Source organism: Lingula anatina, chromosome 8, assembly GCF_051362555.1.
Source record: "Lingula anatina isolate TDL-2025a chromosome 8, LinAna3.0, whole genome shotgun sequence".
Lineage (NCBI taxonomy): Eukaryota > Metazoa > Brachiopoda > Lingulata > Lingulida > Lingulidae > Lingula > Lingula anatina.
This window is the reverse complement of record NC_141774.1, coordinates 20,621,325-20,638,886: the sequence shown is the minus strand read 5'-3', so window position 1 is coordinate 20,638,886 and position 17,562 is coordinate 20,621,325. Positions and strand designations below refer to the sequence as shown.

Sequence of the window (17,562 nt, the reverse complement as noted above, 5' to 3'; positions counted from 1 at the left end):
CAGCTAAAATGTTATAAAATAAGCATTAGAAATAAATGTCTGTATCACCAGTTCCTAAAAATTTAACGCACACTTTTAAGATAAGAGTATGGACCAATTAATTACAAATAAACAAGGTTATTAGTTAGGCCTGTAACTTAATTGAATTAAATAGCTGATGTTAAAATAACTCATTAAAAATTCCACTTTTGTATTTTTCAGTTTCCATGAAATAGTAAGCAGTCATGTTTAAACTGGAATCCTACATAACTCCCTGGTTGCTAGGATACCTGGATAAATATGTTAAGCTTAAACCAGAAGATTTCCAGCTATCCCTCTGGGGAGGAGATATTGTGCTTAACAAGCTGGAGCTACGTACGAACAAACTGGAGCGCATGATTCACCTCCCTGTCACCTTTGTCAGTGGTCAGATTCATGAGCTACGAATTCACGTGCCATGGACACGACTTGGGTCTGAGCCAGTGGTTGTCACCATTAACACAATGGAGTGTATATTGAAAATAAAGGTTAGGGTACTATGAGAAAGTGAGCTGGATGGGAAGGGGGAGAAGGATTATTTGGATTTTGAAACAAAAAGCTGCGTTGTTTTTTGTGTTTTGTTCATGAATTTGTTGTAAAAATATCTTAAAAAGCTGTGTTTGAGAAATGATTTCCCTAGAATCAGTACATCTTCATTTGAAAAGGAAAAAACTGTAAAACTTAAACATCTTTTTATAACAGTTTCATTGTATATCATGGCAGAAGTGTTTTCTCGGCAGGTAATTTATGTAATTTAGAATTTCACGTCATTTAGAAAATATAATGTTTTTCATCTTGAATTCTTTGAACCAGGACTCTACCCCTGAGGAGGCCTCCAGCATGAAGTCAAGCGCCTCAAGTAAACAACTTGCCCAGAAGAAAGCAAAAATTAAGGCCAAGCAGCTGCAGGAGGCAGAGGCCCTGCCTCCGGGCTACCTCCAAAGCATCCTGAACAGAATCATCAACAATGTCAACATTGTCATCAACAACCTCATCTTGAAATTTGTTGAAGACGACATTGTTCTGTCAGTGAATGTCAAGTCTGCAGAAGTGTATAGCGTGGATGGTGATTGGCTGAGAGCCTTTGTGGATTTAGCGCAGCCAGATTTGGTGCTGAGGAGGGTGATTAATTTCCATGATTTGACGGCGTGTTTGGATAAAAGGAATGCCAGTGGAAAGATTGAGACATATCAGGACCCCTTGGTCTACAGGTGCTCAGTGATGTGCAGGTAAATACCAGCTTTGTTTTTAATTTCTTTTTTTAATTTTCATCAATTAGAAAATACTTGATTCAATAAAAGCTACACAGAAATATATCTAATAGTGATATGTGGCAATTTTTCTTCAGTAGCATATGTTCACCTTTAATACTACTTATAGAAGTAATATTAGAAACCATGTCATTTTGTGCAGATTTAAAATGTAATGTTAGAAAAATTTACTAAACGAATGAAATTTTCCTTCATTACAGGATCCACATGACCTATGACAGTCTGCACGCCAAGATTCCCACCACCACCATGTTACACATTATGTGCGAGAAACTGGATTTCTCTCTCACAGACACCCAGCTGCCAATGTTTCTCCGTCTCATCGAGCTTGTTTTGGCGCTCTACTATGGCACGCTAGAGCTGCCGTCTGGGCCGTCAGGTTCTGCAGATGAGAATCGAGAAAATAGCGAAACTGAGAGTCAGGCTGATATGTCAGGAGTTCAGAACGGTGAGGCAAAATTGAATTCTTGCTGTGATGGTTAATGTTTGTTTACAATGTTTTTAAATATTATTTATTTATTTTTTATCTGTTTATCAATTTTTTTTTGGGGGGGGGAAGGTTATGCAATAAGATATGTTATTCCAATCCATCAGCAATAAGTTTATAAACCAGAACAAAACATTGATGCAGTGTTGTTTGTCTAAAGGAACTTTTTAGCTTCACAAAGAAAAATGTGATTCAAGTTCAGTTATAAAAAATTAATAGACCATTACATCCCACAGCCACTAGTCGAACTTCAGCTCATATATATCGCATGATACATTTTGAAATAATGATAGCTGGGCCAAACTCCAAAAGCTGTATTTTTACAGAGACCTCCCAGGAAACACCACCAGAGGGCTCTGCTGAGGAGAGTTGGTCCTCATGGGCATGGTCCTGGGTTGCCCCGGCAACAGCCACAGAGGAGGAGGCTAAAGAAGAGGAGGAGGAGCTTAACTTGAAGAAGAAGAAGGACCTGCTGGTGCTTTCTCTGGGAGGGTACATTAAGAAGGCGTCTCTGGTTTTTAAGGTACTAAATAAAAATATAATTAAGGCATTTTGATATAAGTATTTGTTTACATATGAACACTTTGTCCAACTATCTTTTTCATTTTTGCTATTAAAATTTCTTGCTGTAGTGTAAATGGTTGATTAGTACAACATAACATTTTTTTTAGACTTTGGATTCATAACAAAATTAGTTTTTAATTTTTGTTACATTTAATTTGCAGCAATGCTGCATTTCATAAATAAGCCAATACCAATATCACATAATATACCAATATCACATTATAAATCAAAGTATGATATGATCAATAAAAGCTAATACTTACAAAACAAATTTTGGGAAAACTTACTCATTTCTATATTATAACATCAAATAACTCTTCCCTCCTAGCTAACTGACACAGTGACAGAAAGCCCATATTACGGCCCCCAGAAAGTGGTGTTCGATCCTCTGATGTGTCTTAATAATTACCATTATATTAAATCCTCAAATTATTCTTCATCCCTAGCTAACTGACACAGTGACAGAAAGCCCATATTACGGCCCCCAGAAAGTGGTGTTCACTCCTCTGATGTGTCTAAATAATTACCATTATATTAAATCCTCAAATTATTCTTCATCCCTAGCTAACTGACACAGTGACAGAAAGCCCATATTACGGCCCCCAGAAAGTGGTGTTCACCCCTCTGATGTGTCTTTATAATTACCATTATATTAAAATCTCAAATTATTCTTCATCCCTAGCTAACTGACACAGTGACAGAAAGCCCATATTACGGCCCCCAGAAAGTGGTGTTCACTCCTCTGATGTGTCTAAATAATTACCATTATATTAAAATTTCATTATTCTTCATCCCTAGCTAACTGACACAGTGACAGAAAGCCCATACTACGTCCCCCAGAAAGTGGTGTTCACCCCTCTGATGTGTCTTAATAATTACCATTATATTAAAATCTCAAATTATTCTTCATCCCTAGCTAACTGACACAGTGACAGAAAGCCCATATTACGGCCATCAGAAAGTGGTGTTAACTCCTCTGATGTGTCTTAATAATTACCATTATATTAAAACCTCAAATTATTCTTCATCCCTAGCTAACTGACACAGTGACAGAAAGCCCATACTACGGCCCTCAGAAAGTGGTGTTCACCCCTCTGATGTGTCTGGAGACTGAGTCTATCAGTGTAGAGCTACTGGTGAAAGGGTTGATCTTCTTTGACATGCAGTTTGGGATCACCGCAGCCAGGATCATCAGCCTGGGGGAGTGTGTGTGCGGCAGGGTGGATACTGAGAATGGACAGGTAAAGGGTGGGAGAGGAAAAGAGAGAGAGAGAGAGAGAGAGAGAGAGAGAGAGAGAGAGAGAGAGAGAGAGAGAGAGAGAGAGGGAGGGAGGGAGGGAGGAAGGAAGGAAGAGATAAATGAAGGAAGAGATATAGGGAGAAAGAGGAAGTGACAGAAGGGAGCAGGATCAATGAGGAGAGAAGAGAGGGAGAGGTGGAGGAAGAGAGGGAGGGGGAATATAAGTGAGGAAAAAAAAGGATTGATGAATATCACATCAGTTATGATTACAGTATGTACAGTGTCAGTATGTCTATAGCCTGTTGTGGACAATAAGTACAGGATATTACTTCACAATTCTAGGACCCCTGTTTCCTGGAAACGGGCAACTCCTCTCTGGATGGAAAACTTGTAAACTTTATCAGCAACTCCTTGTTTGACACCCATAGTCCAGAGAATAGAGGGGAGAAATCTGAGTTTCTGTTCGACAGGGAGAAACACAAGAAAAAGTGAGTTACAGTTATTAGGCTGTATTAGAACTCCCTTTTCACAGTAAAAACATGTATTTAACTAGTACATTGACCTAGTACATGCAATACACTGCAATGGAACAGACATTTCGGTTGCATATTTCTTGACTAAAAACTCATTGATACTAAGTAAATTATCATTTAGATTCACAGAAGGTTATGCCACCCAAAGGTTTGGAGCATTTTGGATGGACTATCTTTACACCATGGAGGAGAGAGACTCCCATAGAAGAACCAGTCACCACAGTTCTAGGGGTGAGTGTAGATTACTTTACTTGTAAAACACTGTCACACCTAACACACTGCCATGCCTCTCACTGCCACACCTAACACAATGCCATACCTCTCACTGTCACACCTAACACACTGCCATGCCTCTCACTGCCACACCTAACACACTGCTATTTTACAATGTCACACCTAACACAATGCCATACCTCTCACTGTCACACCTAACACATTACCTCTAACACACTGCCACACTGAACATATTCTTGCTTGTATATCAACTGATTTCCACCGCACTGTCACCCTAACACAATGTCACACATAAAACACTTGCACATTACCAAATTGCTATGTATATTAATACGTTGTTACATTCTAAACAGTGTGACATGTGAAGTGTACTACTATAATTGTATAATAACATACTTGTTTTATTACATAGACTTAGTATAGTATTGTATTGTATTGTATTGTATTGTATTGTATTGTATTGTATTGTATTGTATTGTGTTACAGCAAGCAGTGCCAGCAGCAGTAGTACACACCTCACCCAGCACACAGATGATAACTACAAGGAGCTGTCCAGCATTGTATTGTATTGTATTGTTTTGTATTGTATTGTATTGTATTGTATTACAGCAAGCAGTGCCAGCAGTAGCAGTACTCACCTCACCCAGCACACAGATGATAACTACAAGGAGCTGTCCAGCATGAAGTTTTTGTTTGGCACTGGTCAGTTAGTGGTCAGTAGCAGTATGGTCCACAGGATACGGAAGTTCCTGCACTGTGCTTATGATCATGAGTATGAGCCTTACTCTAAGCCAAAGCCAGGTAATTTTTAAAAATAGCAAGTGCTATTTATGTCAGGGACATTTCAGTTTTTTGACATTCAGATCACCACTATTAAATCTATCTCTACTTTTTCTTATATTATGTAAGCTATCTAACCTGAAAACCTGATTTTGATGAAATTTTCAGGAAAGACAGTTATTTAGGAGTGAGAGAAATTATTACAATTGCCACTGAATCTGGGATCCTTATATTGAAAAAATAAATTAGTATCATTTTCTATGGATATGGATTATCCTCATGGGGTGTGCCATAGTTTACTTAAGGTGAACTCATCTTGCTTTTTCAGAAGTGGTAGATGAGAACCGCCCACATCCTACAGAACACCAGGTGGCACTGATGGAAGAGTTTATCGCCACACAGTCGTACCACGTCACCCTTCAGAATACCACCATCCTCTACATGGGTGCAGATCACAATGACTGTGACATAGCTAAGAAGAGGGTTACCACTCCAAGAAAAGCTAGAAAGGCAGGTTTCATTTTTAAAACAATTGTTTTTGGAAGGAGGATGATCAAAGTGGACTAAAGATTTGGTGTGAAAGATAAGTTTGACCATTTTGGGGGGCTAAAGATCTTTTGTCAATTAGGTCTCAAGACCAGCTGTAAAATATGTTGTAGTTGTACTTGTCTAGAATGAAAAATTACGAAAATCATATTTCAACAAAGGCATAATTTTCATCTTTATCTCTAAGGGGAGTTTCCCTTTGGATTGACATTTTTTAGGACAACCCACCTAAACTGATTACAATAAGCTCTCTGGCAATTGTCTTCCTTTTAAAGTCCCTGTTCACATCAGTTTTAACTCAGAACTTTCTTCTTTTAGAGTTCCACCAAGCAGAAGTCTGCCCCCAAGCTTTGTATCCTACCAGTGTTAAAGTTTCAAGCCCAGAGATTTGATTACCAGATCAACAGACCCATGTATGCCAGACGAGTGGTCAAGTTGGTCAGTGCTATGGCTGCCTCCAACCACCTGCTTGACCACTGTCACTCACATACCACGGTGAAGGTAAGTTGGTCAGTGCTATGGCTGCCTCCAACCACCTGCTTGACCACTGTCACTCACATACCACGGTGAAGGTAAGTTGGTCAGTGCTATGGCTGCCTCCAACCACCTGCTTGACCACTGTCACTCACATACCACAGTGAAGGTAAGTTGGTGCCCATGACAGACTTTGTCACCCATGACATAATCCAACCTGGTGGACTTTGTCACACCTAGCATTTACTGTAACATCTGAAGTCATAACACCTAACATAACTGACACTGTCCCAAATGGAAGACTTTATACAGTTGTGGTTCTTTTATACAATTATTAATCAAAGCATTTATATTTGTCACCATGAAATGGAGCTGAAAATTACCAATTTGAATCTTGTTGTCAAGTCACATTGAATGATACAAAATGATACAGATTCAAAGGAAAGTATTAATTGTACTGTTTGTGTATTCTGATGATATATTTTGTACATAGAAACTGGGTGGTTTCAGGTTTTTGGTGCTCAGATGGGCTTGTCTTGTTGGGACCCCCACCAGCAGGTGGCGCAGACTACATTCAACCTGGTGCAGCCATGGAGTGGGGCCTACTACAGGAAAACTCTTCTCCTGAATCCCTACTGGTAACTTAAGTGTTACGATTGAAGATGATACTTTTATGTACAGTTGTAATGAAGGACATATTATATGAAAATTTGCCTGGGTATTTTGAAAATGTGAAGACTGAATATGAACAATCCTTTGTTTTATTCATGATATGTTGGAGTAACTGAAAATTGTGAAAAACTGCAGATTGAAATATAAAATATTTTCCATTTAATTTTCTTAAGATGGTACTATTCATACAACATACTCGACATATGAAATTCTTCTTATTTTGTATAATAATAGTTGTTTGTTTTGTTTTGTTTTATTAATTATATTTTACTTTATGCATTGGTTCTAAGGCACACATTTTATTTTATTTATTTTCATGCCAGACACAAGTGATTTCTTCTGTAAGTAAAAGAAGGTGCTAATTAAAATGTAATTCACTTCTAGGAAGGATCTACACCAGGTAAGGTGGCAGTCTACCTGGGAACTCCCCTCTATAACACTGAATGGAACCAAGGCACAGCTGTTGTTGGCACTACACCACTTGGCATCATGGAAGGTAGATAAACCTGAACCTCGCAAACTACTACAGACCAGCTTAATGGATGATGTCTTCAGTAGACACGGTAAGGTCTTCAGCCAATATTATTATTATTATCCTAAACTAGACAAAAAAGAATTGGAGTACATGTGACATGATCAAAGAACTGAATTTGCAAATAGGATGAGCAAATTTTAAGTTCTGCTTACTGTAGTTATCCAGTGTCTTTCACCTGATAGAAAGACATGTAACTGTTAAGACTCTTCTGACTATTGTTTAATTATTATGTCACTGTTCTGGAGGATCTTAACATGCCTAGGAAATTTTAAGAACTATTTTGTCAATTTTTGCTGATTCATAATTGGTTGTAAATTTCATTTGAAACTTTGCTCAACCCTGCAGGCGGTACATACCATGAGGATAGCCAAACCTCTCTGATCCTGTAGTGTTATGACTATGTGTGCTATCTGCAGCTTTGATGCAAGTGTTTATGTGACTGTCATTGGCATTGTTATTGGCAGTTAAGTCTAAAATTTGCTCAGCACAGTTGGTGGTACATACCCAGTAGGCAACCACACCTCTTAGATCAGGACTGTAGCCAGCAAATTAAAAAAAGGGGGGGGGTCTTTTACTGAAAAAGTGGACCTTTAACAAAGAAACCTTTGTATACCTTGATCAAATTTTATTCAGAATGGACCTTTTTCCGACAAAAAGGGCATTTCTTTCAAACCCCGGAAACCCCCTGGCTACAGGCCTGTAGATTCTGTAGTCACTGTGTTGTGATTATATGTTCTATTTTCTAGGTTCCCTGCCAGTGTTAGAGATATGTGTTAATGGAGTGGAGTGGAAGAGATGTTCCACGTCGTCAGACAGAGCAGCCAGTGGTATCCTAGGGTCCATATATGCTGCTGTATTGACAAGGGGTAAGTCTGTCCTAGGCATGACCATACTTGGGGATCTCCTCACCAAGTTTATTGTTGAAAATTATTGAAAATTGTTATGATTTGTGTCATGTGTTGCCACTATGCCTTAATGAGCATTGATAAATACTAAAGAACTGAATTGCTTAATAACTGAATGAGTAACTCATATTCTAGGCTAATTCTTGTGTGTTAAATTTAAACCAAATGCCAAGCAAATTCTTTTTTGGCAGAAGGGAATATAGCACACATGGAGGATTTTGATTTTACAAAAAGTGCCCAGTTATTGGGCAAGATTTTCATTTATTTATTTTTCAGAAAAAGGAAAAAAGGAAGAGATCAGTCCAGTACTCTCAGGCCCAGTAGACACATCAGGACTGTACACACCATCTTTCTTTGCTACTGAAGAGGCCCAGAAGGGGGGTCAGGTGGAGATGAGGCACACTGAAGGAGGACTCAGCAGCAGTGTGGATTGCATTACCTTCACATGGCAAACTCCCAAAGACGTGGCCACACCTCTTGGTAAATGACAAAAAAGCCAAAAGTGTTTTATTGCTATTTTTACTGAGTTGTATCGGGAAGTATTCTTAATTATGAGTCTTTAAAAGGTGACTATTTCAAGTGAGCCAATGTTAACTGATTTGAAAAGGGATAATGTGTGTAATTGTGACCATTGTTACTCTAATCCCTGTTAAAGATGATAGAAATTGTATGATGAACTTTATAGGTTATTTGTATATCATGGAGCCACCTCTGTCTTTTAAAAGTTAGAACCATTTGGACATGTCACCACAAAGGGACATTTCATGGGAAATGTGCAATTTTATCAGAAAATTAATTAAAAATTTTTCAGCACCCTCTGTATTTCTGGCCAATGTGCAGGGTATTGTGTGTACGGTGGACCCTGTGTTACACGACTGGATTATATATGAACCCAACACCAAACAGGAAGAGGAGGAGCCTAAGGTAGTGATTGACAGCATGCTGGCCCATGCCACAGTACCATTGAAGGAAACAGGTGGGTGTGTTTATTGAGCCTGAAGAAGTGATTGACATCTTTTTGACACATGTCACATTACCATTAAAGGAAAGGGGTGTGTTTTATGAACCTCAAGTAAAATCTTAACAATTCAGTGATCCAAAAATTTTGACACCTTTGAGGTTAACAAAGCGTTTTGTTTTTATCAGGCTCAGGAAAATCAAGCAGTACTGTGACCATCCCCTCTGGCACCCCCTCAAGATCCCAGACCACCACCACCAACACAAAACCAGTTGATGTGGACAAAGAACAGAAAAGGGGAGAAGAGGAAGGGGAAGAGAAGAGAGAGACAGGTTTGAAGGCTTGGTTGAGTAGGATGTATCATGATGTGAAGATTATGGAAGTTCAGGCAAGTGTTGACATATCCTTAAGTTTGACAAATATAGGGTTTACCCAGAATTGTTTTTTAATTGGGACTCCCAATTCATTTTCTAACTAAGCATAGCTTGTCTAGGCTTCATCTTCCCCAAATTATAATAAAAAAGAATGGCAGCCCAAAATTGGAATAGGGAGACTAGTTCAAAAGACAGGTGGATATTTGTCTGGCTTAATGCACAGCATACATTAGAAATTGAGATTATGCCAGTCCTTATGTATTTATAACTGAAAACAACATACATTTTTTTATCATAAAAAAGAAAGAAACAGGAAACATATTAAACAATATGGGAAGACCACTTGTGAAAATTTTTTCATTTTACTATGATCAGACATCTTCCTCACAGATTTCATAGCAAGACTAAAAATAGTTCCATTGAACCTGTATTCTGAGTAGTTTAACTGAAGTTTTCAAAAGAGAGAGATGCAACATCATCAGTTAGACCAGATTTTAAATCCAGGAATCAATTTTGAGAACTTCATTTATTATATCCCAAATCACTTGAACCCAACACTTCCCTTTTCTTCCCCAGGTTGATATATCCTCTAGTTGTATCTTCTTCCCAAGTCGTCATCTCGTCTTTATGGACCCCACGGCCAACTTACACACTGACCTCCGGTTACTCTACCAGGGGGCAGTAGGGGTTCCAGACACCCTGGTGGTCAGTCTGCCCAGTGTTCACCTATGTAGTATGGGCCATAAGGCTATAGAGGCAGTACAGGAAATTCCCATTAAATTTCTACAGCAGTCTATAGCAGGTTGGTAGTATGTGTTATAATATGCAGTGGTCATTGAGATTGTTATATAGTTATAGTTGCATTTATATACAGTGTATATTGTGATTTTAACATAGTTGTGTTTTCTTAATGTTTTTGATTCTTGCTACATACTCTGAAGTTTTCCTAGTTTCTGACTGTAATGCTTGGCAAAAATTGCTACAATTATTATTTGTTCCTTTTTTTTCGTGCCAATATACTTTCAATTTTCAAAATGTATGATGCAGAAATTGTCACCTTGACGTTTGACCTGACCTTCACGTTGCCTCTATATAACAGGTGAGAAGCTCCCGTGGAACATCCAGGTCTCAAACTTCAGCATCTACAGCATACACCCCGGCAAGGTGTCTTTACCTTTGGTCAAGCCGTCTGGACTGTCCACTACAATAGCAGTGACCAGTAAATACAACCCTCCATCCTCAGAGCACCTGTCTTCTCTCAGTTTGTGTGTCCATGCTGACATGGGAGCAGTGCATGCTGGGTGTTCACAGAAACAGGTACGAAATTAATTGGTGGAGCCACAGTAAATAATCTGGGGCATTCAAAAATGGGGTGTTCACAGAAATAGGTATGCAGTTAATAGGAATTACGGCTTTGAAGATGGAAAATTTTAGCTAAATGTTAAACATTTTAATTTGGTCAACTTAACTGAAAAAAATGTAGGATAAATTTGCTTTTTCTTCCACCAAACTAACCTTTGTATTATTAAAAATAACTGTATCCTAGACCAAGATAAGCATTTGTTTAAAAACTTCGAAGTCCAGTATGTTTCTTTCGATTATTAATTATTTACTTACCGAGTTATGAAACTTTGTATATATGTATAACAAGGCTATTATGCGTCCAATATTATCCAGGTCCAGCTTCTAGCTCAACTGACTGGTCAGCTATTGTCCATGTCAGACAGCGTCCTGTCCTCAGTGACCTCTGTCAATAATACCCTGGGGTCAAAGACCACACCCAGCAGTCAGCCACACCCTGAAATCCCTGGGGCAGTGTATCCTGGGGGTGAACTCCCTGTAGGTCAGAGGTCAGACCCTTCAGGGTCTCCACAACCGAAGGGGTTTAGGAGTGACCCGTCATCTAGGTAGGTGGAGCCACAGTAAATTATCATGGGCATTCAATAAAAATTGAACATTTGAGTCATGTCTATAGCACACATTTCTTTTTTTTTTTTTTTCATAATTTTGACTTGTCCATTATTTTATTTATTCTATAAAATCAACAATAATAATAATTATTATTATTATTATTATTATTATCATCTGTTCACAAGAGGCCATTTTAGTGAAATCAGACTTATTATAAATATTGTTTTATTAGTTCTTACATTTTATTTCAGTCAAATAAAATCCTTTTATTTTCTCCTTTAGTCTGATGGACACTGGGGAGAGCCTGCTGACCGACACCTCTGATGGTTTGTTGTCCAGAGACCCTACACCAGTGAGAGAGACTGACCAGGGGGGCACATTAAGACTGTCTCTGTGGCTGCAGTGGACACTGCCCAAACTGACCACCAAATTGTATGGGGTGGACAAGGCAGGGAAAGGTCTGTGAAAAGACTTGACTTTTACTGGCCATCTGTGTAGACTTTTTTTAACTGAAGTGATTGATTGTATGTCCATATTAATGATCAGATAATTGAAGATGATCGAGAAAACCTTATACAATCAGTCACATGCATGTGCACATAATTTATGTGAGTGCCGTATAATGTAAAAGAAACAGAATCTCCACGGAAACGGTTTATTGCAGACTCACATGCCAGCACAAGCAGGCATGGCACACACTCATGCACGCACGCACGCGCACACACACACACACACATTTTAAAGCCGGCCTTACGTGTTATTCCAGACCTATGTATATCTCTGGAGGTGGAAGATCTCACCACATCTATAGACATACAGGAGGTCTACTCCAAAGTCAACTCCAAAGTGGGCGCCATTTGCATGTCCCATTTGACAAGGAGGTGAGTTAAATTCTTATAGTATCTAGTATAAGTTTTTCTTTGGGCCTCCTTTATCATGAGTAGAAAATTCCTGATAAAATAGTTAATTCTGCATATATAATAAGCAGATAATACTGTATGTAAGGTAGACTATGATACTACCCTTCTTTTGATAAACTCCATTTTACATGTCTGAAAAATTACAAATATATTCAATGGGTTCACTAACTTTTAAGGAGATAAATTTTTCTGCCTAGAGTGAGTTTACCTAAAATTATTCCAGATAACTGACCATTTTAGTACAGTGATTGAGAGTGATTCTAGTTAATATGTGCCTGATAACAGTTTAGATATATTAATTTCATATTTTCTGTGATTGAATAACATTCAGCACTGGTGGAGAGTGGACCCCAGGACCATTTGAGGGAATCATCTTAACCTGCCAAGACCAGCTGACCAAAAAGGTGGACGTCATCACCAATAAACTGTGGTCGTCAAGCAACCAGCCTATTGTTAGCCTCTACGGACTTAACGAGCTCAAACCTCGTGACAAGAGCCATGTCTTTGCTAGCATCACCTTCACCAGAGCTCTGAGTAAAAGTGTGCAGCATAAATTGAGAAGAATGAACAGTGAGGTCAATATGGATGGCACTCAAGGTCAAGGTCAGGGTGGAGGTCAGGGTGAAGGGCGCATGTATCTTAATGAGGTTTGTCTCAATGTTCAGCCTTGTGACATTGTCCTGTACTGCCCAGTCATTCTGAGTGCAATTAACATGATATTACCCTCTTCTCAGTCACCAAGAGGAACGGAAGCAGGGTCAAGGTCAAAGGGGTCAAGGTCAAATGTCATTGTTATCTCAGGCAGTGCCCTCCCTCTGGCCTACCTTAACATAAGCAATTTTAGACTTTTCGTTCCAAGCTGTACATCTCAGGCAGATATATCCCAGGTTACTTCATCACAAATGTCTACCACCCATGGTACACCATCACAAATGTCTTCTGGGCTCAGTCAGTCGGATCATCAGTCCAGCTTGGCAACTATACCAAGGGAACAGATGTCTTGTCCACGTGTATGCAGTACCTTGGATCACGATGTGTGCATTGTTCAGCTGGAGACAGTGACTTTAAAACCTCATGCTGACAACCCCTTGCCCCGACTGGTGGTGGACAAGGAAAGGTATGATTGAAATAATTATTTCTTAATATCCCAGTGTGAGATTTTCTCCACTTACTTAAAATTATCATATATTAACTACAGGAATGAGAAAAAATTTCAATTTTTCTCTACATGGCACTTTAGATAAGGAAGTTCTGTACAATAATAAATAAAATTAACAATAATAGATAGGCTAATTTGATGAAAGTGAAATTATTGAAGTTAAATCCTACAGGTTATTGATTGTTTATTTCCAGATACCACCAAGCCCTCCAGTCTCACAGCACACACCAGTTGGGTGGTGAGTTAGAGGACAGGCAGTTCCAGATGGACATCAGTGGAATGGCTGTCATGACAGGTTCTTTGCCCCTTTCTAATCAAATTTTTTAAATGATACAAAAACTGAGATTTTTAACATGATATTTGGCAAGAGATGTGGTGAACATGGTTATTCATCTGGTTCTGTTCTTATACATTAATATATGTATAATACCATGACATAGAAATTAGTTTTTCCCTTTTTTAATTTACGTATATTATTTAACCTTTTTTTTCTGGAGGGATATTCCAATTCTTTTACTGTTTATGTCACTGTGTTCCTAGGGTGTTGGAAGGATCTGATTGCAAAATCTAGGTCAAGGTCAGGCAGTTTGGAGGAGAAGGAAGAGAGGATACAGAATCCTGCTCTGGAATGGAACCAGCTGCTACAGCGAGAGTGAGTTCATTGTCAGAAAAAGCACAGGTTTCAAAATAATTATAATGACAATTAGAACTGAATATTTCGTAGTCCATCAATAAAATGGATGCATGATCCATTGAGGAACTGAATAGATTAATTAATACATACATTAAAAAATAACAGTCCAAAAGCCAGATGGACAGTCGCTTGACTAATGCCCTGATATTAACTAAATTTTCAATAAGTCTAAGACTGAGATGGTTCTTTTTGTAAATTTTGTCATTTCAGTGAGGAATCTGAAGTAAAAGTGTTCCCATTGTGTGCCAGTTGTGACTTAAGAATAGTTCTTGCTCCAGCCATTGTAGAAACCAGTGTCACAAAGGTGAGAAAATCTGGCATTTTTGGTGATTTTTTCCTGTTTAAAATTTGAAAAAGGAACCCTAGATTACATAGCACGTGTATATCTCCTCAGAAAAAGACATTTGATTATTAATATGTCATTTTTAACACATCTGCTATTTTGTATGTTGATTTTGTCAGTATTTATGCTTCATACTTTCATTTTTGTTTTTGTGCTTCTTTTCAGACTAGTCAAGGTTAATAATATGAAAAAAAAAAGTTTTAATCAAAAATCTTATTATTTTGTATATGTTTTTAGCTGATTTTCCCTTGCATTACGTGACTTTTTTCTTTTATAGTCCAATATAGTGTGCGGCTACTCTGCTGAAGTGAACGTGACCAGTGACATGGATTTCTACCTCAGCACAAACCAGGTGGGGCTTTTCTGGGACATTTTCACCACTAACATCACATCAGGCACAGTGAAACAACAATGCCAAAAAGATAGGGGGCATCATGCTACAAGAGAGGCCATATCCAAAGCTAAGTCATCCGAAATTTCAGAAACGCAAAGCACCATTTCTGATGGCACCACCCAAAGGGCCGAGGCAACATCTTCACAGAGATTCAGCTCCCAAGAAAAAGGGGTGAATCCTTTGAAGGGTGTCACCCCCTTTGACATCTTGCTAACAGCAGGGCGAATCTCCTTTACTTGTTACTCTCACAGAGTAGCAAAGGACCACTGCAGGAAAGACTCAACTCTTGAAAACTTACTTTCACAGATAAAAGCAAGCGGTCACTCGGCCACTAGAAAGAGAAGTGACCTTGAGGAGCCCTTGGACAAAATGGAGGAAGACAAAAGTGCTGAGTCATTCTGTAGTTTTGAGCGAAGTGAAAGTGTGTATTACACCCCACAGAACAGTATGAGTGAAGCAATCCATGAGGAAAACTTGGACCAAGATAATGGTGGTCAAGCTGGACAGTTGGATGAAGGAGTTATTGATACGGTGCCATATTTCTATGCATATTTCTCTCAGCCTCACAGCGTGGCATCTTGTCATCCAGATAGACAGAAACTGGAGATGTCTTGTTACGATGTCACTCTAAAGGGAGCAAAGTCTGGGTATATTTTAGAAGGTAAGGACCATTTGGGTAACTTCACAATTACATAATCAGTTATTCTTACACTATAATTCCTGTTATTTGCTTTATCTCACAGCCAGCACTTTGAACAATAGGGTTTAGTTTCTTTTATTTTGCTTACATGCTATCCTATATTTTAATATGCTTCAGTGTGTTCACTCTGTTGTTCAAAGCCCCAATCATGGAATTAGTCAGTTACAGCTACTCATTGTCTACAGCTGTCATTCAAAAACAAATTATTAATATTAATAATCTTTATTAGTTCTAGCACAATTTACAAAGGCTATGACCAAACAGTTACATAGGTACCATATATTAATACTTAGTGTGTACAATGTAAATTATATTGAGGCTGCACTTTGATATAATTACACTCTTGTATGTCGCATACAGTGGATGGCTCCTGTTGTGTTGGTGTTGAGTCAAAGACAAGAATATGCTCTTCTTATAATTGTGGTTTTGATAAGGTCAGCATTTTTTGTGTTGTAGACCCTTTCAAGATGTTGCCAGACCTTGGTGACTTTACTGCCCACTGGGTGGAGACACGTGCAGGGGAGACTGATCCCAAGACGGGCATACCTCCAAGTCTGTATACTTTTAAAGCAGAAAACTTTCTTACTGGGAAAGGTAAGCATATGGAAATATTTATTGTATCCTCAGGTGAAGTTACGAAAAGTATTGACAGTTGAATAAGATAAATGGTAAACATTCTACAAAATTATTCTTGGTTCTTTCTTTGAAATATTCAGAAATATTGGCCATAAAAGATGAGCAGCAAGTATTCAGTCTCATTAACTTATTCTCAAATTGACTCTTATAAAATTATACTGTGCTTTATTCCAAAGCTGGACTTACTGTGAGTATAGAGAGGCCTCTGAAGCTGAACCTTAGCTTGGTGCTACTGGAGCAAGTTAAAGAGTTAGTGCAGGAGACACTGGAACAACTGAGACAAAGGGAGGAGACGACAGTTGCTGCGGGACAGTCATCAGAAACTGTGCAGCAGACAACTGGAGAAAAGGAACTGACGACAGATTCAGATTCTGATCCAGCTGGTACGAAATTGGTCTTCTCTGGTGACTTTACTCTTACAGCAAAATATTTTCTTTTACTGTTGATATTTATTACTATAATTATAATACTGTTAATTCATCAACATTCTGCCAAATATGTTGTATTTTTAAAAAAAATCCTCAAAAATGAGAAATATCCAAGAATATCACTTATTTTGTAATGGTAAACAGCATCTGTAATTTAAGTTTATTGTATTTACTTATAAAAAAAATCCTCAATGTTTTTAAAAAATCCAAGGATGCCACATATTCTGTAATGGCTAACATCATCACATTTTGTAATTCAAGTATATTGTATTTTTGTGTTTGCCTCACTTTAGAGTCCACAGAGAAGGCTTCAGGGTCAGTACCAGCCTATGTGAGATACCTCGGTGCTATCCGCAATATCAAGATAGGCACAGTCCAGCTGGTGGTTGCCATGACAACAGTGCCACATGAGGAGCATGCTGGGATACTCATGGCGCTGTCACAGTTCCAGGCTGGTATCGAGCTAGAAGCTGATGAAGGTGGGTAAGATGTAGGAAAAAAATAGAGGAGTGAGAAGCCTGAGGGGAGGGTGTGGTTGACATTTCCACTGTCAGGCATTGAGAGGAATAATACACTTTCAGCATTAGTCTGTAGGTTGATATTAAAAAAAATTATTTTCGAGACATTATATCTTATTTTGATTCACAGTTTAGTTCTTCTTTGTGAAACGTGTCATTGTCATTGTTAGTCATCAATATTGAACACTTGACCAAAATGCTGTACTTTATATATCCTACTTTATCTTGGACACTTCTATGCTGTGATATACATGTACACTATATGAAC

The 17,562-nt window shown here is 38.4% G+C and overlaps 1 protein-coding gene across 1 annotated transcript in view; it reads left to right on the top strand.

Annotated features, from left to right (window-relative positions):
- The window catches only part of LOC106166817 (intermembrane lipid transfer protein VPS13B), a 40,840-nt gene that overhangs the window by 756 nt on the left and 22,522 nt on the right, over nt 1-17,562 (top strand). The window contains exons 2-30 of the mRNA XM_087018821.1: nt 202-506; nt 832-1,247; nt 1,490-1,737; nt 2,103-2,299; nt 3,375-3,581; nt 3,923-4,068; nt 4,235-4,344; nt 4,957-5,148; nt 5,456-5,637; nt 5,992-6,174; nt 6,658-6,785; nt 7,204-7,382; nt 8,101-8,220; nt 8,536-8,739; nt 9,071-9,235; nt 9,406-9,665; nt 10,144-10,393; nt 10,691-10,908; nt 11,269-11,498; nt 11,785-11,960; nt 12,269-12,383; nt 12,754-13,539; nt 13,776-13,876; nt 14,122-14,233; nt 14,486-14,579; nt 14,896-15,673; nt 16,169-16,306; nt 16,525-16,731; nt 17,070-17,255. Of these exons, the coding sequence (XP_086874947.1) occupies nt 225-506; nt 832-1,247; nt 1,490-1,737; nt 2,103-2,299; nt 3,375-3,581; nt 3,923-4,068; nt 4,235-4,344; nt 4,957-5,148; nt 5,456-5,637; nt 5,992-6,174; nt 6,658-6,785; nt 7,204-7,382; nt 8,101-8,220; nt 8,536-8,739; nt 9,071-9,235; nt 9,406-9,665; nt 10,144-10,393; nt 10,691-10,908; nt 11,269-11,498; nt 11,785-11,960; nt 12,269-12,383; nt 12,754-13,539; nt 13,776-13,876; nt 14,122-14,233; nt 14,486-14,579; nt 14,896-15,673; nt 16,169-16,306; nt 16,525-16,731; nt 17,070-17,255 (6,610 nt within the window). The 5' untranslated portion in view covers nt 202-224. The remainder of the gene's footprint in view (nt 1-201; nt 507-831; nt 1,248-1,489; nt 1,738-2,102; nt 2,300-3,374; nt 3,582-3,922; nt 4,069-4,234; nt 4,345-4,956; nt 5,149-5,455; nt 5,638-5,991; nt 6,175-6,657; nt 6,786-7,203; nt 7,383-8,100; nt 8,221-8,535; nt 8,740-9,070; nt 9,236-9,405; nt 9,666-10,143; nt 10,394-10,690; nt 10,909-11,268; nt 11,499-11,784; nt 11,961-12,268; nt 12,384-12,753; nt 13,540-13,775; nt 13,877-14,121; nt 14,234-14,485; nt 14,580-14,895; nt 15,674-16,168; nt 16,307-16,524; nt 16,732-17,069; nt 17,256-17,562) is intronic.